Source organism: Sceloporus occidentalis, unplaced genomic scaffold (genome assembly GCF_023333645.1).
Source record: "Sceloporus occidentalis isolate IW3139 unplaced genomic scaffold, rSceOcc1.0.p SCAF_5, whole genome shotgun sequence".
In the NCBI taxonomy this organism is placed as follows: domain Eukaryota; kingdom Metazoa; phylum Chordata; class Lepidosauria; order Squamata; family Phrynosomatidae; genus Sceloporus; species Sceloporus occidentalis.
In genome coordinates this window covers 68,651,897-68,676,543 of record NW_028316985.1, presented here as the reverse complement: position 1 = coordinate 68,676,543, position 24,647 = coordinate 68,651,897, and the positions used below count along the sequence as shown (strand labels likewise).

General features: G+C 40.5%; 1 protein-coding gene across 2 annotated transcripts in view; it reads right to left on the bottom strand.

Moving 5' to 3' along the window:
- ST7 (suppression of tumorigenicity 7) overlaps positions 1 to 24,311 on the bottom strand; it is a 132,045-nt gene extending 107,734 nt beyond the window's left edge. For both annotated transcript variants that reach the window (XM_089524338.1, XM_089524339.1), the window contains exon 1: positions 24,158 to 24,311. In XM_089524338.1, coding sequence (XP_089380464.1) covers positions 24,158 to 24,308 — 151 coding nt within the window. In that variant the 5' untranslated portion in view covers positions 24,309 to 24,311. The remainder of the gene's footprint in view (positions 1 to 24,157) is intronic.
- Positions 24,312 to 24,647: the final 336 nt, after the last annotated feature.

The window sequence follows — 24,647 nt, the reverse complement described above, 5'->3', positions numbered from 1 at the left end:
TAAGATGACACCATACTATTAGCAGAAAATAGCAAAGACTTGAAAAGATTACTGAAAAAGTCAAGGAAGAAAGTGTAAAGGCAGGCTTACAGTTGAACAGTAAGAAAAAAATAATGACCAAAGACAATTTACATTAACTTTAAAGTAGATGATACAGACATTGAAACAGCTCAAGATTTTCCATACCTTGGCTCAGTCATTAATTAGACTAGAGACTGCTGCCAAGAAATCAGAAGAAAACTAGAACTTGGAAGGGCAGCTAGGACGGAACTAAACAAGATCCCAGAGTCTCAAGATATATCATTGATTACTAAACTTAGGCTTGTCCATGCCATCCTATTTCCCAATTCTGTGTATGGTTTTGTGAAAGCAGGACAGTGAAGAAAGCTGATAGGAAGAAAATGAACTAATTTAAAATGTGGTGCTGGAGAAGAATTCTATGAATTCTATGGACTGCTAAAAAGACCAGCAAATGGGTTCTAAAGCAAATGAAACCTGAACTTTCCCTCAGATGACTAAACTGAGACTGCCGTGCCTTACACATATCATGAGAAGACACAATACACTAGAAAAGACAATAATGCTTCGCAAGGTGGAAGGCGGCAGGAAAAGAGGAAGAGCACATTACAAGGATAGACTCAATCAAGGAAGCCACCACCTTGAGTCTGCAAGCCTTGAGAAGAGCTGTTGATGATAGGGTGACTTGGAGGTCTTTCATTCATGGAATCACTATAAGTCAAAGTTGTCTTCATGGCAGTTAATAACAAAAATAGTTCACACATGCAGAGGTCAGGCCTGGGTGGTAACTTTTTCTTTCTTTCTCTGGCCACATACCTAAGTTCCCAAGTTCAAAAACCTTTAAGCCACATGAGAAGAAAAATGGAAAAGAGAATCCACTGGCCCAACCTGTCTGCTGCTTTCCCTAGCAATTTACAGATGATGAATAACCAGTTGTCAAAAAGTTGCTCCGGCCATCCCATACAGATCTCTGGTTTTATGCTATTTGGAAGAATAACAGACACCTTTTTCATTGTGTATATTCCTTGCAGCACAAACTATCATAGCATTGTTCCTGTTGTCCTATAAAGCAGAGGTGGGAATGATCCATAGCCCAGAGAGATGCACACTGCCATTCTGAAATCCTCCAGAGCTCCACAAGGCTGTATGTAGCTTTCTCATCATAGTCGTCTTTTTTTGGAAATGGAAATTATGTTTTGTTACATGTGGATGGCATTTGCAAGTATTTTCAAGCTGTTTCAACTCCAATACCAGTTAGTCTTGAAGGTACCACAATACATGTTTATCCATGTATTTAGACCACCAAAAAGAGAAGTTTTTAATGTTCTAAACTGGCCAGCATCGGGGGTGAGTTAAGGTTTGATTGAAAGGGGGTAGAACTGGGGGGGGGGGATGAGGGGTTTTGTGGGGTCCCAGCATTGTGTGGCACATAAGATGTATAACTCCTTTAAAGTAATACTAGAATTCCAAGGACCAAAAGACTACTTTGCATAATTCTTGATTTATGCCATCAACAAAACATTATTTTTGCAACATATTGATGGGAGTTAAATACTGTCATTGGACAGACCTTGTGCAGATATATTTTATTGTTAGGCATAACAGACAATTGATTTTTACATAACAGTATTTCACTTTGTCTAGGAATCATTACTGAACATTCTTTAAAAAAATATTTGAGCAGCGGGAAACTTTCCCCTGGAAATCTAACACATCTTGCATTTTTCATGGCACACACAATTTTAAGACTGGAAATATGGCATGACACATTTTCAAAAGTGGCTTAGTCATCCTTACCATCATTCATCAAGCCTTTTTCAGGAGGAATGATTCAGAAACCAGCATTCAGCCCAATGGATCATATTTCTGCCTTTGCATTCAGCTTTCTTCTCAGTACACATTCAAAAGTAATTTTAAATTTTAATCATTTCTAATAAAAGAATGGCATCTGTGAGGAATGGTGAAGTTTAACTACACTGTGTTCTTGTAGTAGTACTCCTAATGCTGAGTATGTTATAAATTCTTGTTGGTAGGCTATAGATATCTCTACCAGTTAAAGGGTTATAGTTACCCCTATCAGACTGTTAATGGTTCATCAAAACAACACAGTCTTGGTCCATTTGCATAACACTGCACTGTACTGCAGCCGCTCACTCAAAGCCACAAGGCTGTGAGTTCAAGACCAGCAAAAGGGCTCAAGCTTGACTCAGGCTTGCATCCTTCCAAGGTCCCTAAAATGAGTATCCAGATTGTTGGGGGCAAATTAGTTTACAGTTGTAAACTGCTTAGACACTGCTTAGGCGGGATAAAGTGGTATATAAGTGAAGCTTGTTTGTATTTAAGATAGTAATGTCATTGTCAGTTGCTTTTCAGTCTCCAAGTCAGTATTTTAATTGGCAGTTTTAATGGACAATGACAGTTCATTAAATTGGACATTTAATTGACAGTCCATTTGTCCAATCTAAATTCACTCCTTCCATGTACATGTATATTATTTTTTTCTATTTTGTTGTTGAATTTAAAGTAGGACCTCAGTGTTGTCACATCTATGAGATCACACCATTTCATTGGTTTTGTGGTTTTTACTTTACAAAATTAGAAAATTACTGTGCAGGTATAAATGTTCCAGAATCACAAACCAGGGTATTAGAAGTGTGATACAATGTAAGATGTAGGTTTCAGAGCTTCATATTACAGGTATACAGCAGTATTTAAAAATATTGTGTAAGATCATTTTTACTGCTCACTTACTGATCAGTCAGGACAAATGAGGGGCAAACACAAGGCTATTTAATGCAGTGGTAGCATCTTTATCTATATGAAAGTAGTCTTCTCTCCTTATCCTTATAATCCTTATCTCTTAAAAGTGAAGTACAAGAGGTGAGAATTGTAGTTCCTGATATAAAACATTTCTGCACATTAAGACTCGTATCAGACATCAAAACCATTGTCAGGCAGAAGTTCTAAAATTCAGAAATACACTTGATCTTTCTCCAGCAATCTAACCTAAACCTATTATCTAGATACATCACAAATTAAAATCCTGACACTCAGTATAAGCATATTAGATATATAATATAATCAGATATTAATCATCACTGAATTCAAGGTCAGTCCAAAAAGGCAGATCTCCATACCACTCTATGAATGATTTAACAGTACATTAGAAATATAGGAAATATGAGAAAAGCATATAGGATTTTGAGAACGCCTAACCCGGACTGTACCAACTGTATGATGTTTTAAAATGTCATTTGGAATACCAGGAATCAACACAGACCTTGCATCTGTATGGCTTGTGGGTTCTAGGACTGTTTAATCACTATACTTCATACAGTCCACTCCACCCAGCACAATGCTCAGTTACATGATCAACATCTATGCTCAGTAGTATTATGGAAGGTGAAGATTCTTCAGGGTATTGTTTTTGTTAGCTTTTTATTTGTATTTGTTCATGTAATATCTTCCCCTGCTGGTTGTCTAGTACTACCACTACAGAAAGGTAGTGTCATGGTAGGATGAGTAGACTGAAATACACAAAAAGGGCAGAACAGCCAGTTGAGACAGAACTCCAAACCAATCCTTTGTTCTCCAGCCATATCTGTTTCTCCAAACTTAGTTGCAGATAAAGCACATCAAACTAAGGGGTTGTTCTCACTAGGTGAAACCCCGCGTTCTGAATCGAATCCAAGGAGTGGCGTTCCTATTAGGATCCGATTTAAACCTAGAACGGTTCTAGAGCAACCTGCAATCGTCTCCACTACAAATCGAATTGTAGAGCGGAATAAAATTTTGATTCGAGTTTTCCTCATTTAACGCGTGTTAAAAAAACACTAGGGTCTGACTTACGTTTTTCCATTGATTCGATTTAGGAACCGGAGCATTTAAATAGGAACGACAGCCTTTGAAATTGCGTTAGATGAATGGGAGGAGCGGAGTGCGATGGGGCTGTCCTTGGGGGAGTTGCCCTTTCTGTCCCCATCCGTCTGGCTGTCGCCATTTTTGCTTCCCTCACCCCTTTGTCCGCTGTGGTCTTTCAATAAGATATAAGGATTATTTTTATTTTTTATTTTAATGGTTTACAGGCGCTTAATCTCTTCAGCGCTTTAAGCGATTGAAGTCCCGGCTTCTCAAGCGCCTGCATCTGCCAAAGGAGTACAAGGCTTCCCCCGGTGGATTGCAACCTCCCCTCTGTGTGGGGAGAGCCCATTTCTAATGGAGGAGAGGCAGGAAGGGAAGGCTCCTCTCAAAGAGGCATTCCCTGCCCGCTTGGGCACTGATCTCGCCCAGGCAGGGAAGGGAAGGCTCCTCGCGAGGAGGCATCTGATCTCGCCCAGGCAGGGAAGGGCTCTGATCAATTGGGGGGGGGGGGGATAGAGCCTTTCTCCCTCCATTTCTCAAATGGAATCTGCCTTCTCCTCCAACCCTGGAAAGAGAATCTTTGGGAAGAGTGCTCCCTCCCTGCTTTTCCAGCAGCCTCCTTCATTGATCTCTGTGCTCTCTGAAGGGATTCTCCCTGGCTGTCTTGGGAGACAGGATGCTGCCCTCCAAAACCTATCCCATAGTTCCTCTGGAAAGAGCTTCGCTTTTTGCCAGAAGCCTCTCCCATTGATCTCTGTGCTCTCTGAAGGGATTCTCCCTGGCTGTCAATGAAATGGAAACGATGCCAAAAGATAAATCGCTTCCAAATATTCCGGATTAATGTTACGTCATTCTGACGTACTATTGATTGACAGCTCCAAATAAGGTATGGAGGAGAAGAATCACTTTATTTAAACACCGATTTCATGCCAAGTAGGAACGCTTGCAGGTAAAAACTTCGATTTAAATAACCAGATGGGAACGATGAACAAAGCGATTCGGATAGCGGGATAAGAACAGTGTTATTTTGAATCGATTTTATTAAAAACGTAGTATTTTAAATCGTTTCAAATCTTAAGTGGGAACAACCCCTAAGAGTTTGAAGCTGCCCCTTTGGGGCAGTCTGTTTCACCCCTCAGAAATTTTATTTGGCATAAGCTTTTGTGGGCTCCAGTCTATTTTTTCAAGTGTGTCCCAAAACTTTGTTGTTTATCTATGTAGATAAAGATAAATTTTATAAATTTTATAAATAAAGCTAATAATAATAATAATAATAAGTCCCTGCCATATATTTCTTTTTGCACATTTCACACCCCAAGTAAACTACAAGATCCCTTTGCATACTGACAAACAGTATACCTCATTTTACTATGGAAAAAGAAACACAGAGTACTATTTCTTTATAAGAGGAAAATAGGCAAACTTTGTAACGTATAGCAAACTTTTCTCATACTTCAAGCAGTAAGGAATACTGTGTTATTTTAAAGACTAACAGTGTTATTGTACTATAAGCCTATGTAACTTGAGGCTTCTTCGTCAGATGCCTGAAGCGTTATCCACCTTTGGCTGGGGTATGTACACATGGCTGTAGAAAAGAAGAGGTAAACAGTGAGATTGCTTGGTATGCTGTGCAAAAACAATGACTAATGGCATTATAATAAAACTTAAAAGTATGTGATGGAAGCATGTTGACCATTCACAGCAGCAATAACAGATTATCACAAACCTGGTCAGTTCCTAGGGATTGCACTGACTGTTTTCGAAAAAGAATTTCTGTTTCTTCATGTATTGATACCTACTTTCTCCAAATAAAAATGTCTCAAACACACACACACACTACACTTCCCATACTCCTTTGTCATCAGCTACCTTTTCTCAGCTCCAGGGGTCAGTGATACAAAATTTTACAGTGTTTAAAGGCTGACCTCTAGTGTTTGGTATAATAAGAACTTGCCCTTTCTCTATAAAATAAACAGTATTTAGCATTTCTGGTGTGTTTTATACATGTTTCTTATAATAATGGAAATAATAAAAAATTGAGTTTCCTAAAATTGTATTTTAACATTTCTATAGAAAGCTACTCAGGGATCTGGTTTAGTAAAGTCACTGAGGAGTTAATGTTATTAATACAGCAAACAAACAAAGAAAATGTAATCTGAAAGCCAGCACAGAATATATAGTTTAGTGGTTTTAGTGATGGACTACGAGTCTGAGAAAGCAGGGTTTGAATTCCCACTCAGCCATGAAAATCTATTGAGTGACTTTAAATAAGTCACACTCTCTCAGCCTAAGAGGAAGTCAGCAGCAAAACGCCTCTGAATAAATCTTGCCAAGAAAACCCTTTGATAGGCTCGCCATATGTCAAAGCCAAACAGGAAGAAGAAATTAAATTAAGAGTGTATGTGTTTGAATCTGCACACATATACAGTATAGATGAATATTTCACACAATGGTGATTTTTTTAAAAAAAATCATAAAATACTCATACTGCTTCTTTACATTCAAATATATTTGTCTAGCTGGATTTAGCTCAAAAACCACCAATTGTATTCTCACAGTAACTAATATATGACATTTATTCTTATCATGGATTTAATAAACTTAACAGATGCCTAAAGTATTTGTAAGTGTTTAAAGTTTCTAAGTTATGGAAAGAAAAAATTGCAATGTGATATATTCCTTTCAGAAAAGAAGTGAAAACCACCACTACACAACCCAGCAGCTTTCTTTAGATAGTCTTTTGCTTGCACCATTGCTTTTTGAAACTATATTCTGAAACATAACCAATGTAATTAATTCATTATGACATTCATTACTGTTAAGTATTCGTTGTTTCAATATTAGGTTTCTAACACACTTATGCTTAAATTAATTCTTTATTCACCGAGGAATTCAGAGAATGATTAAAAATAGAACTAACTCTTATTAAACACATGAGCATGCGAACTAATTTCAATTCGGAAGTCAACACAGGTTGTCAGCCTCAACTTTATCGTGGATACAAGGAGAAGCACTCTGAATATTTGTGCTTCTCCCAGTAGTTTACTACTTTCTTAAAGGTTTCCAGCCTGCCTTTCAGTTATTCTTCCAACTAACTGGTTTTACAGAACACCACACAGTAGCTTATTAAAGCTACGTCAAAAACCTCTGCATTTAAATTAAACTGCTTCAAAAACATTACTCATCCAGTCTGAAACTAAAATGTCATTATGCATTATTTTAGGTATTACATACAAGATTTATGGACCAAGAGGACTCAAACAGCAGCAATTCTATTTCAGGAATAGTTTGCTTGCTGCCCCATGGAGCCAGCAAGCTCTCACAGAGTATGGATGGCATGAGAAAGACTATAGTATTTATTTATTTACTGGACCTGTATTTCTCCTTTTCACCGCAAAGCTCCCAAGCAGGTTGACAAAGACAAAACCAACTGAGCTATACATGTAAACAATCAATGGAGAGGGGAGGGAAATAAAGCCCATCAACACCAAAGGTTGCACCCTTTGGGACATGTTGGATTAGAATAAAGGTGCACAGTACAGGAGGCATGAAAAAGCTGTGGCTCAAGAAGTGAACCCAACAAGGATTTAAGTGAAACCCCATGGTTGTCTAATCTCCCTGGCAAACTCTTTATCAAACTGGTATCCTTTCCTGGCTGTTGGTAGCAGTGAAGACAGACTGTACTATGTACTATGAACTGGATTACCTGTAATACAAAGGGGCCATTCAGACTACTTTTTAGCGCGAATCCCAAACCGGATTAAAAGTGGGAAGTCCCCACTGGTGCCGGTTTTTACACACCAGGATTGGGGTTTTGCACACCAGATCTGGGGCAAATCCCCCTTAGAGCGAGTTTTCTGAAAATGTTTTTTCCCCCGTTCCTTTTGGGAAACCCTGCTTCCTCCTGAGTGCCTGCAAATGTGAACTTGGCCCCAGTCATGATTGGGTCAAGTTCAGGGGGAGGGATAAAGGTCAGAGGGTGGGCAGTGGGCAGAACATGCCTCCCCTTTCGCACCAGTCGCTTTGCAAGCGGCATTTTAAAAAAATTATTTTGTGTGTGTGTGTGACAGAATATGCAAATGATTGTGCTACATATGTTTCCCTTTCAAATTTGGCAACTTGATATGTGTGAATACTTGTGCTACATATTTGTGTATATGTACACATATTGTCCAGGCTTGTACATACAAATTAAGTTATTGTACATACAAATTAAGTTTTTTATCTTCCTAAAACTGGATTCCACTGCAACTGCTCTGATTTTGATGTGGAACAAGAAGGAGAGATTGTTAAGGAATAAAAGCCTGAAGTAAAAATGTCCAGATGTGAAGAAGTGACAAAGGCAACCATAGGTCACTTGCAGCCTGTTAACCAGGGAATTGGTTGCAGCTGGATCAGGACATGTGATGAATGTGCAGGGTCATCATGTGCTAGAAAGCATGTAGAACTGTTGTAAATATGCAGTGTCATCTTCCTTGAAGGTTAACAATTAAGGTGGCACAAGGAAGAGGTGACAAGAAGAGGCTGGGCTTAATGGCTGCATGGCAAATGTCTATAAAAAGCCCAGATCCCATTGTACAGTGTGGGTTTTCGTTGGTTGGTGGTGGATGTGTATAGCTCTAGTGATTTGCTTTCTGTATAAACAGCAACTAAAGAATAAAGTGCCTCTTTGGAGATGAAGTTGGCTTCAGTCTGTTTCATCTACAGCTGGAGGGGAGGATTCCTGATCGACCATACAGCTCCAAGGTTGCTTGGTGTTTATCCTCATGAGGGCTTCCGACAAAAGATTGCACACATTTTTCAACAGAGATAAGTTTTAAAAAATGGCAACATTACATGTTGAGAAAAGGAAAAGGGCTTTCAGCAGCCGCAGAAACTGCCATCCTCTACTAGTGCTGACCAGCTTTCTAAAAAAACAAATCGTCATACACACATGAGATTCCCCATACAATGTGTACACATAACAGAGGCAAATGTGCCTTGTTTACTTCCACAGCCACTGTGTAGCTGGAGGGAACCAGCTGTCTTGGGGTTCTTCTTCCTACTACCTCCATTACCCTTCTTTATTTTCAACCACTCTTACGATTTAGTTTATTGGTTGAAAAGGTCAAGTGTGTACACAAGGACTGAAGCACCGAGTAATAGTTTGTTACAAAAAACATTCTGACAAGGCACAGTACGAATGAAATGAACACGAATATATACAAAACAACTGTTCTCTGCTGTTAGCTGCAGGCAGGCAGGCTGTGAATAAAATACAAAATAAAGTATGTCACATGTATCATATCCAGCCTAGTAGCAGGTCACTGTGTGCCAGTATTAGAGATAGGCATGTGAAACATTTAAGGAGAGTGCAATGAAACAAAAAACAAACAAGGCATAACCTTTTACTGAAAGACAGTAATGCTTGTTAGCTGAAGCAAGGAAGCTATTCCAAAATGATACAGTCACTTTTAAAAGCACTAGGGAGGCAAAGGCAAAACCCTTCTGAACAAATTTTGTCAAGAAAACCCCATGATAGATTCACCTTAGGGTTGCCATAAGTCAGAGATGACTTGAAGCCATACAACAATAACAACATTATTAAAGCTTCCCAAACATAGCTTTTAGGAAGCAGAAAAGTCTATGACTATGGACTTTATGACACAGGGCTAACAAAGGTGGGATACAGACCTCTCCTTTGGGGCGGTCTGCACCCGCCCCTTTCCCCGACGGATCGGGGTCTCAGCAGCCACAGCGGCAGCCCCAGAGGCCCCAAGCCACCGCTTTTCCAGGCCTCAGGGAAGCGGCAAAACGCCGCTTCCCCGCGGCCGGGAAAGGGGTTCCCCGACAGAGGCAGGGAAAGGGAGAAAGGGGCTGCTTTGCCCCTTTCTTTCTGTATCGCTGGTGCGGCCATTTAAAGGCCACGCCAGTGATACGCGTGGTGGAAGGAGCTCCGAAACAGAGCTCTTTCGGTGCTGCCAAAAGAGTGCCACAAGCACCCTTCAGTGGCGCCAAGACATAACAGCCGTGCCGCGCCGTTTGGACGCGACGTGGCCATTACGTCAAAATGGCGGCGCCCGTGTGTACAGGGTGCCACCATTTTGACGCCCCGTCACATGCTAGGGGTGAGGCCAGTATGGACGCTGTGTCCTCAGCCAATCCCAGCACATGACGGGGGTGGCGCAAAGGCCCGTTTAAATCGGGCCAAAGTGAGATTTGAAAAGGATAATAGTGTGTTTAGCAAGTACTTATCACAGGATGTTACATCTCTCCTGTTGCTGCTTTGCATTTCAATTGTTGGTGGAATGTGCCTTTTCATTGCTGGGGAAAACCTACCCAATGACTCCTAATATTGGTGCTTTTGCACCTCTCCTGGTGTGATAGGTCCCTTCCAATTCTGTTCCAATATCATTAGTCACACAGCGTCAATGGCCATAATTCTCCTCCTTTCCCCCTCTTGTTATTCGCAAGCAGCCTGTTTTCCTTTCCTTTTCTATTTCTTTCCCTATTCATTTTTTTTATTTCATTGCATTGCTAATTGTGATAAAAATAAAAATAATAAAAACTGAAAGGCAAACTGGCTAGGGCACAGGGGAGGAAAGTGGAGTCATGGAGGCTGTGTTGGAGACAGATCACAGGACCATAAATCGCCAAAGCAGCACCTTCATGCTATAGAAGAGAAGTGTGACAATGAATGTTCCTAAACCAATACTTTTCCATTTCCTTACATTAACACGACTGCAGTGAGACAGCAGGCTGGTCTGATAAAAGTCCTGTTTTAATGTTCCTTCAATGGGAATTCAAGTTGTCTATGAAGCATTCTAGACTGTCCCAAGAATGGAACTATTAACCCAACATATACCTAATTATCTTCTACTGGAATGTGGGCAAGCTGATCCAACCCACATTGGGACTTACAAGGTTGAGATAACAGAGACTTAGGGAAAGGATTTCTGTACATAAACTTTTCCTAGAGGTTTGTTTGTTTTTCTCCTGAGAAGGATCAGGAACATTCTACCAAGACTGATGATACAGAAGTCACAGTGGTCACTGTGGCCCAGAAAAGTACAAAATAGGTAAAGGAAGAAGCCTGGTTAGACAGCAGGGGATATTAAACTTTTCAATTGTTGGAAGTGAATGGATTTTTGTGTTATCTGAAGGAAAACTGATATTTTAAAAAATAATAATAATTTCATAGTTACAGTTATCTTAAGCACTCACAGGGAAGGTTAAGAGGTGATATGATAGCCCTGTTTAAATACTTGAAGGGATGTCATATTGAGGAGGGAGCTAACCTGTTTTCTGCTACTCCAGAGACTAGGACCCAGAACAATGGATGCAAGCACCAGGAGAAGAGATTTCACCTCAACATTAGGAGGAACTTCCTGACAGTAAGGGCTGTTCGACAGGGGAACAAACTCCCTCGGAGTGTAGTGGAGTCTCCTTCCTTGGAGGTCTTTAAACAGAGGCTGGATGACCATCTGTCAGGGATGCTTTGCATGCATGGCAGAGGGTTGGACTGGATGGCCCTTGCAGTCTCTTGATTCTATGATTCTATGAATGGAAGGATTTACAGACGGTGCTGGTTTTAGACATGCCTATCCTCAGGCTGACCTGAGAAGATAAACTGGCAGCCCATGGCACAGATATGTTTGGAAGCCCACCATAGTTTCACCATATGAAAGCATGCAAGTACTCACTATCTGGGATCTATGTCCTTGAGGAAATGTCTCCACAATGCTAACTGTTAATGGCCATGGGAAAGGAAAGCATAAAAGGAAAGGACTAAGTTGGACAAAGGAGTGGTACAATAGGGATGAGGATAAACTGTAGGTGGAACTGTAGTGAGCTGGGTCTCTGCTGCCAGGCAGGTGGCTTTTGAAGTCCTTGTTAGCTTCATGCCCAAAGCATTAACAGCTATTCAGTGGAATGAAAAGATTCATTTGAATTAGGTTAATACAATCCTCCTCTCACTCCTGTAAATTTTCTTTGAATTCTTCAGCTACTTTCTCATTCAGACCATCTGCAGAGATATGTCCTTGAATGCTATTTAACTCCTGCCTTTTTTCATGACCATTTGCTAACAAAAACAAAAACAAAACTTTGAGCCTTAGTCCAGATGTTGAAGGTCTAAGGAACCACATAAAAACTCCCTCAGATTCAGCAATATTACATTAGCATTACAGTGGAAAACACATTACTGCTCCATTTCACTTGAAGAATTTGCACATACAAGACAATCAGACAGCTTACCCATATGAACTGTAAATTTTTACATGAAGCATAACTGATATGATGCTTTATTTATAAGAAGCAGAACATACTTTGAGTTTTATCTTAAGAAAACCAAAAAAACCACATAATTCAAGAAGGTATCTTTTCATTAGTTCCTCTGCTCATTTGTTTCAGATCTTTTTCACTGAAGGATGGCTGAAAAGTTCATCACATAAATAAATTGCTCTTGAAATGCCAGAAGCAAGGAAATGCCAGAGTCTATTCAAATGCTAAGTCTATTTCTAGGAGGTTTGCTAGCATGAGAATATTACTATAAACAATTGCATTTCTCCCTTTTTCACTAGTTTTGCTATATTTAAATACACTTTAATCAAGTAAGAAATTAATCTTCACTCCAGAGCTTAGCCTAAGCAATAGTAAATCTTTGTCTGTGTTAACAGCTTGTCCTGTCTGATTCAAACGGAATTATACAGTATAACTTTTCCTCTGGTTCAACAGTAACAACATGTTTGTCCTTTTTGGTGAAAGCACAGCATTGCTATTCCCAGTAAATGCCTTGGCTTGGCCTTGTGTGAGCTACATATTCATTATATTAAAAACAGGCCAAGAGGATTCTGCACTAGTCCATGAGAGCACAGTTTTAAAGTTCAAATATCTCTATTATCAACATAGAGGCTTGACAGACTGCCCCAAATGTATGGGCTGGAGTTGCCCGTGTTTACTCCTGATGGAGGCTGCAACAAGCAAATGGCACAGCCTCCGTCAGGACTAAAAAGACCCCAGTGAAAGCCAATGGCACACTCGCACACAGCAATGACACATGCACTGCAATGTTTAGATGCTGTGCCTCGCTTGAATCATCATGGTGGCCCCCATGTGGAAGAGGCCGAGCCATGATGGCGCCACTAGCGCGTGGTAAGGCTTGGGAGCAAGCGATCGCTCCGCACTCCCAAGCCCTAAAATCGACCCCAGACTGCCGCTTTCCATACTGGGCCTTAGAGAACTATAGGAGCTCAACAACCAGATCATCCAATCCTTGGTAAAGTTAACAAAACCTTCTATTGAAGTGACTTTTAATGTACATTATAAAACTGAATGTGAAATCGGTAGATCCAAGTTTCCAGTACATGTTCTGAAATAATAAGCTAAGTCACAACACTTATTAAACAGTACCAAGGGTAAATATAATATTTGGATATAATATAAAGTGTATATATATATATATATATATATATGAGCTATAACATTAATTACTGTACTTCATTTTCTATTACTTTTAGATGGAAGCAGCTACAGCTCCTTGTAAATAACAACTTTTATTCTTTGCATCCAGAATTCATAGAAAAGATCATGCAGCAGACTAGCTAACCAAGCAAAACTGCTTTCCTTGGACTCAAAATAATCAGATCACTTATATTGACCAATTAATGCTGTCTTAGCCTGTTTTTAAAGAGTTTGGGGTATATTTTACTTCTTGTACATTATTTTATTTGCTGCATATAGGCTGAGACACAATAAACAAGTATTTAAATATTACTTTAGAACAAATAGCTATCGGCACAGTACTTCTTCCTTGTTTTGGCTACAAATTGACAAACCTTCCCAAATTTCAATGTATAATCCCATTGAGATGTGTATAATAATATCCACACACTCTCTCTCCTAAATAGCCCCTAAAAATAACCATGGCACCATTTGAAGAAAATGATGTGAAGATACTTATCCATGTTCTGTTATTAACTGGTAAAAATAGATTTGAAAAGAGATCCTCTGAATCAACATATGATACCACCAGTAGGCATCCACTTTTCAAGAGCTTAGGAAAGTGACTTATTGGACTGCAGCTACAAGAAGATCTCCAGCCAGTATGACTAGCAGCCGTTCCAGCTGGGGGATTCTGTGTCCTGCAGTCCAAAAATATTCAGTCTCTGAAGCTCTGCACCTTCCTACTTTGAAATCACCAAAATGAGATAGGTTTGTAATACTAGGAACACATTAATGAAAGGAACAAGGACTGCTTACATACAGATAAAGGCATTTATTGATTACTAAAATCTAGATCCAAAAGTGTGCTTGAGATGGAGAGTACTGTACTATGGAACTCCCCTCATGGCAAAAGAAAAGAGATGGAAAAATGAAGAAAGAGGAAGAAATTGGCCCCACCTTTACCAATTTTCCATTCCCAAACAGGTATTCAGATTTATTAGGTCCAAGCTAGGCAAATCCTTTTCTCTGACTCAGAATCCAATGATAATTTCTAGGAGCTTCCTCCCCCCCCCCCCCCCGGCCTTCCCTGTCCTGGTCTGAGGTTGATGCTAGTTTCAGTACGTGCAACAGAACTGTTCACCCTCTCTGTGAACTATTCACAGCACATAATTAGTTCACACAATTCACTGCAACAAGAAGACCGAATCTGGCTTAGATTCCTGGAGGCGGGAAGTAGATACAAATGCATGGAACACAGGCCTGTCATCACCCATTAGATATGATAGCTAAATAAAACTCTTGTTTTCAGAAGCAAGCCCTCTTTTAACACCAGTTACTGGAGTGGGGAAGAGGCAAATAATATGAAAGATGCTGCTTCCATGCCTTCTTTGAAGCAGCTGGAAGCAGCAGATCCATCGCTGTTAGTAAAACAGACTAAACAGACAAGTGGTCTGTTTCTATTCTCCTTAATGTATTATTACCGTATTATCTTTTCTCATGGAAGGCAAAAAGCCAACATTACAATAGAACCCACACCCTTCTGTATCCACAGATGATACATTCCCGGACTACATTCCCACATAGTATTAGATAGTAATGAATCCCAGGCCAGGTGGGATGGGAGTGAAGCAGGACTACTGTTCAGTTCCTTCTTCCTTCCTACCTGCCTGCCTTCCCTCCTTTCTAGCAGGGCTTGGTGAGCTCCCCACTTTCCTCTCTCCATCTGTGCCTCTTGCAGGATGAGGGGGATGGTGGGGATGCACTCTCGTCACTGCACCAACTCCACCTTCCTTACTTCTTCCCACACAGGATTCTCCATCCTCACTCATCATGGGATGAGAAGGCTAGAAGGCTACCCCTTTGAGCGTACTCAGTGAGCACCAATAAAAGGAGATGCTGGCTTGCTCACATGTGTGCATTTGCCCATCCCTTTCCTTTCTCTGGTGCCCACTGACCCTGCTAAAAGGTGTGGCCATGTCAGATACAGGCTGGTGGAGCAGCTGCAACACGGGGTGAACTTGGGGGGGGGGGGGTCAGCGAAAGTGCTGCCACAGCCATGTCACAACCATTGCTACCAAGCCCCAAGACCTGGGCAGAGAAAAGTCTTCCAGGCTTGGAGCTTAGTGACGGCGGTATGGTGCAGCCGCAGTGACACCTTCACCAGCCAGGCACTTGCTCCATCAGTGGAAATTTACGAACGGACTTATATTTGTTTGGACATTTGGTCAACTTTGACAGAACTTATGATGAATGTGCCTAGCCGCCTCGATCCTACAAGAGAGGCAGGATAGAAATAAAATGTTATTTATTTATTATTAATATTATTATTAATATAATTTTCCTCCCTTTGTGTTTTTCTTTCTCTGCTTTTGTTATATTGGAACATCATTTTATGCAACTGAGATCCCTTTTCATAGTATTTTTTTTTAATCTCACATTTTCTGCATCTTTCTCAGAGCTTGTGTAATTACTTTTTAAAAAGTAATTTGTTACAGCTATAGTTTCACAGGCCTTTGTAAGTAGCAAGTTACTTTGAGAGTTAGATTTTTTAAAAAAACCTCCTTGATTATCCCATTTCTTTGTTTTTAACTATCTTTTTATTTAAAATCTGGATGCTAGAAACATACTATTTTCCGTTTCAGCTTACCATCCCCTCAATATTCATGGCAGAGCATAAGCAGCAATGTGAAACACAACAACAGCAAATATTTCAACCATGTGATATTCCTCTGCATCATCTAGTGAGGCCAAACCTCCATAACTATTAACTAACAGTTCACAGTTTGTTATTGTTGTTGTTTGCCTTCAAGTTGTTTCTGACTTATGCAACCCTAAGGTTAACCTATCACGGGGTTTTCTTGGCAAGTTTCTTCAGACAGGGTTTGTCATTGCCATCCTCGGAGGCTGAGAGACTGTGAATTGCCTCAGTGGGTTTTCATGGCCGAGCAGGGATTCAAACCCTGCTCTCTAGAATCATAGCCCAGCGTTCAAACCACTACACCATGTGGGGTCACCCTACAATTAACAGTAACAGTTAGTTATTCCAGCCTACTTTACAATCTTACAGCAAATGAGTTTAAACTTTTTTACTTTAAGTATGGACAAATTAACAAATTATAAGTCATTACTTATAATTCATTCATTAATTATTTCTGAGTACTTGCTTCTGAGTTCTTATCTTTACTCATTGGTTAAGCATTTACTATTTGCTCATAACATCTGTATCTAGTTGCCCCTTTGTCATGGTTACTTAATGTAGAATACAGTAAAAGTCCCCCATGTACTGCTTGTTTTCCTGTTCATTTTTCTTTTTCTGAAAAGTGCCTTTTACACTCATCCTTCCACATTTGCTGGAGTTAGGGGCACAGGAGCCCCGTGAATGTGGAAAAACTGCAAATAACAAAAACACTTATGTTTTTACCTGAGAGAACACCTGCTAGGAATCTCTAGGTCCTCTAGTGCAACTTTGTGGTCAACATCTGCCAGACATTGACCAAAGAATTGCAATGGAGGAGCTACCAATGCCTAGTGGAGTGCTCTCTCTAGGAATCTCTAGGTCCTTCAGTGCAACTTTTGGTTAAAGTTGACCATAGAGTTGCGCTGGAGGACCTAGATATTCCTAGAGAGAACATATTAATCAAATCCGTGAATAATCAAATCCGCAAAAAGTCAAAGCTGCAAATGTGGAGGGACGAGTGTATTAATATGGAAAAACTGCTGGATAACAGTAGTACAATATAATGCAATCTCATGAGCGAAACTGATGGGCAGGAAAAAGTGTCCTGAAGCTGCCTTTTCTGAAGCCACACTGAAAGCCCACCAACTGCACCTCCGGCTCCCAAGGCAGCTGGAGTGCTCATGTCATGACCACATGATATGGCTTCAAGCCAGGAAGAAGCGGTAAAAAGCTTCTTCTTTTTGAAACAGCTTTTCTCTGCATAAGGCCTAGAGGGCACTTTCCTGCTGGCTTCAAGGCATGTGTCATCTAAATGCCACACCTTCAAGTCAGCCTGAAAGCACATCTTTTTGCCTGTCTGTTTAGCCCCTCAGTTTCAACCAAAAAGACAGGGATGAGATCCTATCTTCAGTATAAAAATATAAATAAATGAGCAAACCCCAAATGAAACTGTCATGCTTATTTTTAGATAGTCACATTTTACATTTTTCATGCTTTCCTTTGTAACCAAAAGTTGTTTAGGAACCTCTTTGAGTGGGTTACCACAAGCTTGCTGAAATATATATTACTTGTATTGTCTACCAACAATTAAATATCTAAATTTTAATAGACTCAAGAAAGGAAGGTCATAATCCAACACAGGGCCAAGTGACTTAAACTTATTGATTTCACTGGGCGTAATGGGCATTTAATCCAGTCTTCGACTGTGGCAAACAGTGGTCCAAACCTGCAAAAATAATCCAGTTTGAGACTGCTTTAACTGCCCAGGCTCAGTGTTAGGGAATCCTGGGAATTGTAGTTTACTGTAGCACCAGAGCTTTCTGATAGGGAAGGCTAAATGTCTCACAAAACTACAGTTCCCAGTATTCCATAGCATTGAGCCAGGGCAGTTAAAGCAGTGTCAAACTGGATTATTTCTGCAGTGTTTTGGACTAATCTTACATTGTTAATTCTAACTACTTGGGGGGAGGGTGAAGGACTAATGTTTAAGAAATGCAAGATTTAAAGAAGATATTCAGTCAGAAAGTTTTTTGAAAACCTACAGCTTTTAAAGAATCTTTCATTAAATCATCAAGGTTAAGAACAGACTCCTATTATTTTGGAGTAGAACGAGAATAAATTTATCTCTGAATGCTTCTTTTAGTTTCTTGAGTAACACAGTGACTGTACTGTTTTCTTTTCTTGCTAGCAATAATGATAACATTTAAGACACCACTTTACATAATCTATTATGTAGTTTATATCTATAGTCTGTTATTACTGGGGAAGTTCAGAAATAATATACAGTATTTGATTCTCTTCTGTTTCCTATTACTATTGGATATATATTAAGAACATCATAGACCTCTGTAACAGAGCTTGAGAGATAACCTACATAAGATGGCCTGCATTCACAAATATGAATCTACATATGAGTTACTACAGGTTAGGGATTGTTACAATCTAAACTGTAATTGTTAAGCCAGTGGTAGTGAAAATGCCTTACTAATATTGTACTCCAAGGCCCAAACAGACAGTGCGCCCACACGCCCCTCAACCCTAGCACATGACAAGGGCGTAACAATGGTGGCGCCCTGTATACAAGGCGTCGCCATTGTTACATAACCACCATATTGCGTCTTTACAGTGCTGCGCAGCATTTATGTAATGAGTGCACCAGTGGCACACTTGTTATGCCGCCACTGCGGCATAAAAAGAACACACTTTTTGTGGGTTTTTTCTGCCAGCAGGAAGCCGCATGGTTTGGAGGATGTGGCTTTGCTCCAGTGGAAAAGCAGGTGCCAGCAGGCCACCCTTTTTGGGTGGTCTGTACCACTCCCAAGTTAGATCAACCCAGAGATCTACTTGTAGGTCCCAACTGATCTCAATCCCATCCCATTCTACAGTCTCACATACTAAGTTTACTAACAGTCTCCATGCTCATATATTTCACTTTCTCCTTAGTCTTTTAGCAAATTAGAGCAAAACTGAAGCTCAGGTTATTAGCCAGTATGTTGTAGTGATTAGAGTGCTGGAGGGGGAGTTCCTGAAACTCAATGGATGACCTTGGGCCAGTCACCCTTTCTCAGCCTGATCTACTTCACAGGGTTGTTGTGAGGATAGACTGGAGAACAGCCAGCTTTGAACTGGTTGGAGGAAAGGCAGGACATAAATGTTCTGTAGTGTGTGTGTGTGTGTGTGTACAAGCACTTAGTGGCATGTTTCCCCCTTATATTTCTTATATAACTGAGGAGAGGGGGGGGGGACAAAGTTAAGTGTGGATAAAATGGCTATGACTAAGCTGCAAGTGAGCACAATATGTAGAGCCTACAGAAAGTGACATCACACAGAAATGCTTTAATTTATCATTTCCATGCCAGATACTGCATTGTAACTACTCTTCAGTGAAAGCTTGCAGAAGGGATTATGATTGCAAAAAATATTTCCTGGGCACTTTGAAAACCATAGTAACAGACCAAGTTTTCCCCATTTTTAGACTTCTGCTGCACCTTAATTGTGTTTGGGTCATTCAAGGGAAAAAAAGAGAATGACTCAGTGAAGACTGCTGTAATAACATAACAGATCTGAAATAACAAGGCAATGTGCAATGAGACAGAAGTTCCAAAGCCAGCTGAAAGAGCAACTGCTAGACATACAGATATGAGCAATATGCGTCAATCTATTCATACTGAAAATGAAGAAGCATTAACGAAATGTGTTAATATTCCATGGGTCAAATGCTAATCTTGACAGTGAAACAGATAAAATGTGGCATTAATTGCATTTATCTTTAAGGTGCAAGTTTAGGAGGGGTTTAACAAGAATTTTTAAAATTGTTGGTAACAATCTGGCATTGCAGACCTTAAACCTAGTAACCAAGTGGCAAACCACATACAGTTAACTAACTTAACATTTCATAATGCCCATAGCTGAATATAAAAATGTAATAAAATGAAAAATCTATATTATTATTATTATTATTATTCCTACATTCATTTACATATCACCTTTTTTGCAATTCTGGGACTCAAAATGGTTTCGAATTAAATTCAATAAACATACAAAACTTTCAATAAAAATATCCATATATAATTATTTAAAAAGCAATCTCTAGTGTTAAAATGATTTAAAATACATCAAAAGACAGAAGATTTTGAAAAATCAATAAAACAGCACACCATTAAAAGTCTATTGCAGACAGTTCCTAAAAGACTAATGCAGTAGAACAGTTTTCACTTGCTGCTAGAACGAGAACAGGGAGGGAACTGACTCCTTAAGTAGGGATTTCCAAAGTCTGGCAGCAGTCAGAGAGAAGGTTTTCTCTCTCATTCCCACCAAACATGCCTGGGAAGGTAATGGGACACAGAAAAGGGTCTTTCCTGAAGAGCTTATCATTGGACAGGTTAATACAGGGAAATATGGTTTTGTCAGCAACTTTGAAATGAGCTTAGAAACAAAAGGAAAGCTAATATAACTGAGTAATAATAGACTGAATATGCTTCATAAATTCTAATCCTGTCAAGAGGCGACAAAATGTTATAATTCAGTCTTGAAGAGCAACTCACTTAGCCCCCGTACAGACAGGCCAAAATAAAGCTGCTTCGGGTCACTTTGGAGGTATGCTGTTTAAATGATACATGCGTCCTAATATTCCGGAAGCCGCACCAAAGCCATACTCCAGTCCTAAGGCACAACTTGTTCTACTTCTGCAGATGCAAAATAATGTCCATCTGTACCTGCACAAATGTCTTGAAGAGGCTGGTGGATTTCCACTCCATTTGGCTGAATTTGGTGCTTTCCATGGGGGTATAATTCAGAGACTGTGGGGCTCGACAAACCGTCCCTTTACTAGCCAGACTGGGGCTGCAGCAACCTCATGCTGTAGCCCCGACCCAGCCTTTAAAGGGTGCTATAGCTGCAGCAGCGTGGCTATATGACACCCCTTCAATGCTGCATCATTTGGATGCAGCGGCAGAGGCGCACCATGATGCTGTGTGCTCCGTCAGCACACCCTGGGGGTGAGGTCAGGCATGCATCGTCAAGGTGTTACACTCCGACTCTGCCCCCAGGCCAACCTTTCAGGTCGGTCTGTAAAGGGCCCTTGTCTATGAAAGCTCATGCTACAACTTCCTTTGCACAGTTAATCTTAAAAGTGTTGCAAGATTCCATTGCATACTGTTATTCCAGACTAACACGGCTACGTCTCTGAACTCTATCCCCTTAGGAAACACAAATACACTGATTTAAATGTCATTTATTTAAGCAACAAAAAAGATTCTTTATATTTTCTCTGGGCCAAAAAGCAATGTCCTCCTTACCAAGAGAAGGCAGGCAAAACAACACTAATTTACAAATGCCTACTTAAACTGTATGAAAGAATTACTAAGGGTCCAATCGCATAAAATAAGAATGGGCAACTAAAATGGGAGTGGGTCCAATTTTTCTCCCTGTGCATCCATATCAGGCTGTACCATGGAAACCCACTCAGTGAACTTGGGCAAGTCCCGCTCTCTCAGCTTCATAGGAAGATAATGCAAAAATCAATTTTCCAACATAAGCTCATGATAGGTTTTTTCCTTAGAGTCACCAAAAAGTTGGAAACAACTTGAAGACACACAACAGTATATGTCCAGGAAAGTACATATAAGATTGCAGTCTAAAAGTACAGTATAGGGGTTGGGGCAATCTTCCTAGAAAGAAAGTGCTTGGGCTATTTCAGCTAGAAAAATTAATGAGGGCATAAGAAATTTTAAACAGTATGAATCATGCAGAGGGTATAAAAGCAAAAAGATGTCCTTTTGGCTGTCATGTCATGTTGCACCAACTTCAGGACAAAAGGAAGCATTTCTTCATATAACACATTTACTTATGAAATTCACTAGAAGTTACAACAGTGGCCACCAGAGTAGAGGAATTTCAGTAAGGATTACACATGCCTTTAGGTAGGAAATATTGAGGGAGTGATGCCAGCTGTTCCCCTGAATCCTCAGGCTGTTCCCATCTTCTTAAACTGGCCCTAGCAGCACACTGCTGGCCAGGGTTGTCTTTATGTCCTTCTCCCAACAACAAACAGTGCTGTTTAGAAAAGCCTTTAGAAAAGCTCAAGAGAGCAGACAGAGAGGCAGCGATTCCAGGCTGTGCCAATGTGTGGTCACATAACATACAGTGACACCGCTGTTAGGGCACTAAAGAGTTTCTAGTGGGGAGAAAGAAGCACCAAGGAAGAAGTAAGCAAGTGGCAGTAAAGCACTGCAGTTGGACAAAGTTGCATGTGGTCTGCTAAGGTGCCCTGACATAGCCTGCTGCCATAAAGTGGTGGAGGCTCTCACGTCAGTTCCCAAGCAATTGGCTAAATGAAACTTCCCCTCCATATTCACAGGCAGGAGATTTCTTTATATTGGAATATTATATATTCTTTATATATAGCAATAATAACCTCTTTAACATATTGTGGGCTTCCAGAGACTGGGGTGAGGTGGGGTGGAGAGGAACGCTAGGTAACATTTCATCTAATCTATCTAGACAATATTTAACAAAAGCCTTCTGTTTTAAGGTGGGGAAAATTAGAATGGCTGGGATGAAATTATCATTATCATCATCATCATCATCACTGTTTGCATAGTTTGTGCGTATGCTGTAAAATTATTGCAAGGTAGGTTGTTGGATGTCATTTTTGGACCTTTTAGTACAGAGTGAGCCAGTGTGGTGTTGTGGGTGGAGAGTTGGGGTATGACTCGGGAGATCTGAGTTCAATTTCCCATTCGGCCGTAAAACCCACTGGGTGATCTTGGGCAAGTCACATGCTCTCAGCCTCAGGTGAAGGCAATGGCAAACCTCTTCTGAACAAATTTTGCCAAGAAAACCCCATGATAGGGTCGGGTCGCCTTTGGGTCACCATCAGCTGGAAATGACTTGAAGGCATACAGCAACAAAAAATATCCCTTATCTGGAATTCCAAAATCTGAATTACTCCAAACTCCAAAACTGTCCACATGGGTGGCTGAGATAGTGACATCTTTGCTTTCTGATGGTTCGGTGTACACAAACTTTGCTTTTTTAAAATGTTGCTGCTTTGTGCTTCCAAGTCCTTTCTGACTCATGGCGATCCAAAGGTAAACCAATAATGTGGTAGTATATATAACATATTATAAAATTACTTTCAGGCAATGTGTACAAGATGTATACAAAACATATACAAAATATAAATTAATTTCATTTTTAGATTTGGGTCCCATTTCCAAGAGATCTCATTATGTATATGCAAATACTCCAAAATCTGTGTGTGGGGAAGGAGACACACACTCCTCAGGGTTTCCATAGATCTATACACACACCAAGATACATACACTTCATATATACATACCTCAGGGTTTCCATATATATATATATATATATATATATACATACATACACACACACACACACACACATATACACACACACACACACCTCAGTGTATGTGTGGTGTGTGCGTATATATATATATACACACACATACATACCTACCTCAGGGTTTCCTTTTATTTATATATATATATATATATATATATATGGAAACCCTGGTGTGTGTGTGTGTGTGGTGTGTGTATCCACTCCATGTATGTGTGGTGTGTATGTATCCATACACACACACACATATACCTTATGGTTTTCATATATATGGAAACCCTGATGTGTGTGTGTGTGTGTGTATCCACACACACACCTTGGGGTTTCCATACACACAGAGATACATGCACCTCAGGGTTTCCATATGGAAACCTTAGTGTACGTGTGTGTGTGTATACACATCCATACATACCTCATACACACACACACAAAGATACACCTCAGGCTTTCCTTGCAGTCATCTAGCTAAGCCTCTGCCTTTGTAGTAAACAAACACAGCAGAGTGTGTCTGTGTATATGTGTGTGTGTGTGTATATGAATCATCCAAAGTAACAGTATTGGTGGAACTTCTGCCTCAGTGGCAAACAAACACAGCAGTAAGAACATGTGTGTGTGTGTGTGTGTATACACACACACACACACATATATATATATATATACTGTCTACAGTATGTCTCCCTTTCCTCCTCAGAGCCTCCCTTCTCCCTGACAAAAGTTCCCCTCTGCTCCAAGTCGAGAGGACTGGGGAGAGCCTTCCTTGCTGCTGCTGCTGCTGCTGCTGCTGAGGCTCCCTTTCTGGGGCGTCCTTACCTGTGCTGAGGTTGTCCTGGATCTTCAGGGGCACCTTCAGAGTGTAGACCAGGAAGAGCATGGCGAAGAGCCACAGGGCCCACAGATAACCCCAGGACCAGGACAGGCAGGACTTGAGCTGCTCCAGCAAGCCTGCCCCGGCTTCAGCCATGTTTTGGAGAGAGGCTGGAAAAAAGGAAGGAGGGAGCCCCTGCTGCTGCTGCTGCTGCCACCTCCCTCCCTCCCTCCTTCCCTCCCTCCTTTGAGTGTGTGTTTGTGGGATGATTCATGGCTCCCAAAGTAACAAGGCCCCCCTTCACAACCTCCTCCTCCCCTCCTCTCAGGGTTTCCTTGAAGGCATCCCTGTCTACTGTCAGCACTGAAAGGAAGAGAACCCAGACTAGGAAAAGCTCCCTTCACACAGCCACAAGTTGCTCCTCCTGGGTGTAAAATAGGGTGACTTCTAACTCAGAAATGACATGAAGCCACTCAACAACAACACAGACTCCCT